Source organism: Salmo salar, chromosome ssa15 (assembly GCF_905237065.1).
Source record: "Salmo salar chromosome ssa15, Ssal_v3.1, whole genome shotgun sequence".
NCBI classification, from domain to species: Eukaryota; Metazoa; Chordata; class Actinopteri; order Salmoniformes; family Salmonidae; genus Salmo; species Salmo salar.
The window spans coordinates 84,626,869-84,632,868 of NC_059456.1; the positions used below are offsets into that span (position 1 = coordinate 84,626,869).

Sequence of the window (6,000 nt, forward strand, 5' to 3'; positions counted from 1 at the left end):
CATCCCACTCCCCCCCACCACACATCCCACCCTCCAGTGTACTGGCCCCCCACACCCTCCCTCTCCCCCCACTACACATCCCACCCACCAGTACTGTTATCCCCAACACCATCCCACTCCCCCCACTACACATCCCACCCACCAGTACTGTTATCCCCAACACCATCCCACTCCCCCCACCACACATCCCACCCACCAGTACTGTTATCCCCAACACCATCCCACTCCCCCACCACACATCCCACCCACCAGTACTGTTGTCCCCAACACCATCCCACTCCCCCCACTACACATCCCACCCACCAGTACTGTTATCCCCAACACCATCCCACTCCCCCCACCACACATCCCACCCACCAGTACTGTTATCCCCAACACCATCCCACTCCCCCACCACACATCCCACCCACCAGTACTGTTATCCCCAACACCATCCCACTCCCCCCACCACACATCCCACCCACCAGTACTGTTGTCCCCAACACCATCCCACTCCCCCACCACACATCCCACCCACCAGTACTGTTATCCCCAACACCATCCCACTCCCCCCCACCACACATCCCACCCACCAGTACTGTTATCCCCAACACCATCCCACTCCCCCCACCACACATCCCACCCACCAGTACTGTTATCCCCAACACCATCCCACTCCCCCCACCACACATCACACCCACCAGTACTGTTATCCCCAACACCATCCCACTCCCCCCACCACACATCCCACCCACCAGTACTGTTATCCCCAACACCATCCCACTCCCCCCACCACACATCCCACCCACCAGTACTGTTATCCCCAACACCATCCCACTCCCCCCACCACACATCCCACCCACCAGTACTGTTATCCCCAACACCATCCCACTCCCCCCACCACACATCCCACCCACCAGTACTGTTGTCCCCAACACCATCCCACTCCCCCCACTACACATCCCACCCACCAGTACTGTTATCCCCAACACCATCCCACTCCCCCCACCACACATCCCACCCACCAGTACTGTTATCCCCAACACCATCCCACTCCCCCCACCACACATCCCACCCACCAGTACTGTTGTCCCCAACACCATCCCACTCCCCCCACCACACATCCCACCCTCCAGTGTAGTGGCCCCCCAAACCTCCTCTCCCCCACATCCCACCTTCCAGTACTGTTTCCCCCCACACCCACACCCTCCCTCTCCCCACTACACATCCCTACCCTCCAGTGCTGTTACCCCCAAACCCTCCCTCTCCCCACCACACATCACACCCTTCAGTACTGTTGCCCCCCACACCCTCCCACTCCCCCACTTAAAATCCATCCCTCTGGTACTGTTGCCTCCGACACCCTCCCTCTCCACCACTACACATCCTACCCTCCAGTGTTGTTACCCCACACCCTCCCTCTCCCCCACTACGCATCCTACCCTCCAGTACTGTTGCCCCCCCACACCCTCCCACTCCCCCACTACACATCCCACCCTCTAGGACTGTTGAGCCCACACCCTACCTCTCCCCCACTACACATCCCACCCTGCAGTGTAGGGCCCCCCACACCTTACCTCTCCAACCACTACACATCCCACCCCCCCAGTACTGCTGTCCCCCACACCATCCAACTCTCCCCACTAAACATCCCACCCTCCAGTGTACAGGCCCCCCACACCCTCCCCCTCCCCCCACTACACATCCCACCCTCCAGTGTACTGGCCCCCCACACCCTCCCTATCCCCCCACTACACATACCACCCTCCAGTGTAGCGGCCCCCCACACCCTCCCCCTCCCCCACTTCACATCCCACCCTCCCGTGTATTGGCCCCCCACTCCCCCCTCTCCCCCACTACACATCTCACCTTCCAGTACTGTTGCCCCCCACACCCTTCCTCTCCCCTACTACTTATCCCTTTCCTCCAGTACTGTTGCACCCCCACACCATCCCTCCCCCCACTACACATCCCTCCCTCCAGTACTATTGCACCCCCACACCATCTCTCTCCCCACTACACGTCCCTCCCTCCAGTACTGTTGCACCCCCACACCATCTCTCTCCCCCCACTACACATCCCACCCTCCAGTACATTTCCCCCCACCCAAGCTGTCAGCAGTCGCCGCTCAGATTTATCTGCTCTGACTCACCCAATCTGCGAATGCTGTTATGGACAAGATTGGCAGATATGTGTGATGATTACACTGTAGAACAAGTGAACTGGTGACGGATTTATTTAGAGAGGACATACCATATCGGTTTGTTCAGGCCACAACTTGATAAAATAAGTAAACATTTTGTACAGTGTCTCTCACATCTGGTAATTGTGTGAGATCCACGTTCACCACGTACTGCATAGTTACATATTGTCATCTTATGCTCAATGTTATCACAATTCTCCAAGCTGTCTCTATGCTTTTCCTAAATGTTTTCACTTCTATCGACATGGTGCCACTGTTGCATGCTTTGCTTGGTGCACAGAGAAAGATCTGAATGTAGTTACTGAGCCTTGCATTTGAATGAGTACTATTGCATCACATACTACCCTATACTGTACTTAAAACCGGGCCGGCTCCAGGCATAAGTGGAGCAAGTTCGAAAAAGGAGCAAGTTCGAAATTTGGTTGTGCACCAGCAATGTTTCTCTTGTTATGTCAGTCACTGACAGTCACTCAATTAGCCATATCAGCTAACAATTTTCATATTGGTAAGTTAGTCTACCCAGCTTTCTAAACTTGTAGCAATCATGCCCAAATACCGACCGGTCACGCAGGGCACGTGCACAGGGTCCCTGTCCTCCAGCAGAGCCCATTGGTGTTGTTAGTCACTCTCACTCAGATATAATTTACATGGCACAAGTCATGGCAAAATCACGCTAAGGGCCCCCAAAAGGCTAGAGCCGGCCTTGACGTGAAATTAACTGCAAGGGATACTTTACCATGAAATAGTCTGTACTTATAGGTCAAGCTGCAATTACTGGTTAAATAAGTAATTCTTAAGTCACTTTCAGAACAGTATATATCCATGTGGAGACATCTCACTGGGCACAGACGTCAATTCAATGTCTATTCCACGTTGGATCAACGTGATTTCATTGAACTGAGGTGAAAACGTTGTTTCAACCTATGTGTTCCCAGTGGGTTGTTACAACAGCATCCTGATAAGCAATTCAATATTAGTTTTGAGAGTCAATTACTAGCTATAGCCACAGCTGTACCCTGCTCTGCCCTACTTTCCAGCAGATCAATGAAATCTGCATTTAGATGCAATTTACAGTTGGCAACACATTTCCTAGGAAGTTAAATCATTCTTGTAATACTAACCACACAACATGAAAAATGCTACCACTGCTTGCTATGCATATTAATTACTCTCTTACCCCACTGTTGGTTCCACCTGTACTCCCTGGTGACACTTGTGGTCTAAGGAAGTCATGCATAAATAGAAACTGTGCCGGCAATCACCTTAATGGACTGGAAGATAAGCCCCTGACAGATGGTTAAATGAGCCTTAATTGAATTGCCCAAATCTTCACCCACATCTTTTCCTTTCACTCTTCTTTCCCTCTCTTCCTCTTTCACGGCTCTATTCACAGCATTGGCCTCCAAGCAGACATACATCAGCTACAGTAACCATGCCATCTAAGAGACAGACAGTGGAACCCCGGCTTGGAAGCATAGCAAGGACCTGCCCGTGGGGTGAACGAACACCAAAAACTGGACCACCAAGATGCAAGAGCAGTGGCAAAGGTGGAGAAATGAGAATAATCACTCAACATACAGAACTGATGTCACTATTTTCAAGAGGACAAGGCAAGGCAAATATATTGAATGCCAAACAAAAGCAGTGGGGGGTGGGGATGTCAGGCAGACAGTGATGTCTCCCCTCCTCATCCTCCTTGTGACATGTCAGATACACCAGGCAGTCACGTTTCCAAATTCAGTCAGAGCCAATGACTTCAATTCAGTGTTTTCCTTCTGGAGTTTATAGAACAGCATTTCTCTTCTGGTGTTTTCTCTGAAGCTGACTAACACCCTCTTCGGTAAGAGTGAATTTAGTTTTCTCTTTGTGTGCAGTAGTGTTGTCTCTCTCTACCAGTAGTAATGTGCAATTATTTGCTTCCCTTTCTTCTCTGTCCTTTCCAATGCGGGTGAAATGCTGAACATAATATCAAATTAGTCAATAAGGCAAAACTGTCAAAAGTAGATGAAAGTGTTGTTGGTGTGGGATAAGTCTTCATTCAAGGCCAAAATAAACAAAATATGAATCCTCAGGCTCTGTAACATTAACATTATGTTGTCATCATTTTAATGAAGGTCATAGTTGTGAAACAGAGCCAACAAGTATGCACCTTTCCAACATTTAACATGTCTGAATATTCAGTGTTACAGCAGGGGTCCAATAAGTGTTTCCTTAACATTTTGTACATCAAATAAAGCGATGGATTTTCACAGATGATAGCGATATCATAGCTGACACCATCTTTACGGTCTTGTATACAGTCATAGAGCATGCCTGTGGGAGCATAATGTGTACTGTGCTCTGTTTTCAAAATCTATTAAATGCAACATGTGTCAGGATTGTGGTTCAACAGACACAGTGGCATTATCATGTTTTGACTATTACTCACACATGGTACCTTATGCAGATTAGAATACATGACAAAGGCACAAGAACTGGCTAAAAAGTAAAAGTCTTGTATGCTCAACACCGCCTACTTTTCAGTGAAATACAGCTTCAAGACTACAGCCCATAGACAGCCATGCACTGCCTCACTGTATTCATGCTGGCATTTTCACATGTGAGAATATCATTTCATGGTCTTGTTCCATTAGAAATTCAGCAGTTCCATCTCAACGTGATGAATTTGGAATCTGTACCAGAAATGTCTAACATATAGCTAGCTATTGGCGATACGTTATGTAATGGTACAAAACACTCTTTGGAGCATCAGCAGTGTACTCTGTCTAGAGCGCACCATCCTTGGTTACGTTATTGACTCATTTGCCATGCACCTGTGATTTCAGTAAGAGTACTTGTTCCCTTAATGTTGTTCAGAGAAAGGAAGTCCCTCCACATCCACATGAGGGAATTGGGTTTAAAATCCCCTAAGGGCGATATACATGCACGTGCGGAAATCTAATTAGCATAATAATAAAAAAATCCCCTTAAGAATCTGTCAGTTTAAGCTAGAGATATCTGTTTGTTTGCATTGGATGCATCTTAATCCACCGCATCCAGCTATGTAACACTTCTGCATCTGCGTTGAAAGGTGACAGAGCTAGAGAGGTGTTTGACAGACCATGAGACATCCGGAAATAAAAATTCTGACGCTACAATTATTGGTCTTTTCACAAAATCGTTTGTAGCGTCTTAACGGTTTGGCCTAAAAATAATTATGACCCCTCTATGCAAAGATGAGACTCTTACGAACAGGATGATGTTTCCTGTTTTGAAATAACACGAACATGTCAGTGATTTTGCTCCACGACCCCAACAAGCGACCCCCTGTATCGTGTGAAGTCCATACAACCGATCTGCCAACATCTGTCTATAGAGTCCGAACAGTTCGGGCTATGTACTAATAATCTGTGTAAAGGTGAGACTCTGACAAACACGGAAATGTTGGTTGTGTTGCTCTTGGATGCGCACAGACCTCACAAGACTCGTCTGAATGTCCTCCGGTACCAGATGAAAAATTGAATGGAAGTATATACAGTGCATTCGGAAAGTATTCAGAAACCTTGACTTTTTTCCTGATTAACCCACACACAATACCCAATAATAACAAAGTGAAAACAGGTCTTTAGAAATGTTTGCAAATGTATAAAAAAATGAAAAACAGAAATACATTATTTACATAAGAATTGAGACCCTTTGCTATTAGACTCATATCCAGTTTCCATTGATCATTCTTGAGATGTTTCTACAACTTGGAGTCCACCTGTGGTAAATTCAATTGATTGAACATGATTTGGAAAGGTACACACTTGTCTATATAAGGCCCCACAGTTGACAGT

General features: G+C 47.8%; 1 protein-coding gene across 1 annotated transcript in view; it reads left to right on the top strand.

Annotated features, from left to right (window-relative positions):
* Positions 1–4,433, top strand: part of LOC106572369 (metabotropic glutamate receptor 4) — a 189,921-nt gene extending 185,488 nt beyond the window's left edge. Inside the window, exon 9 of the mRNA XM_045696173.1 lies at positions 3,576–4,433. Within this exon, the coding sequence (XP_045552129.1) occupies positions 3,576–3,625 (50 nt within the window). The 3' untranslated portion in view covers positions 3,626–4,433. The remainder of the gene's footprint in view (positions 1–3,575) is intronic.
* The last annotated feature ends 1,567 nt before the right edge of the window (positions 4,434–6,000 follow it).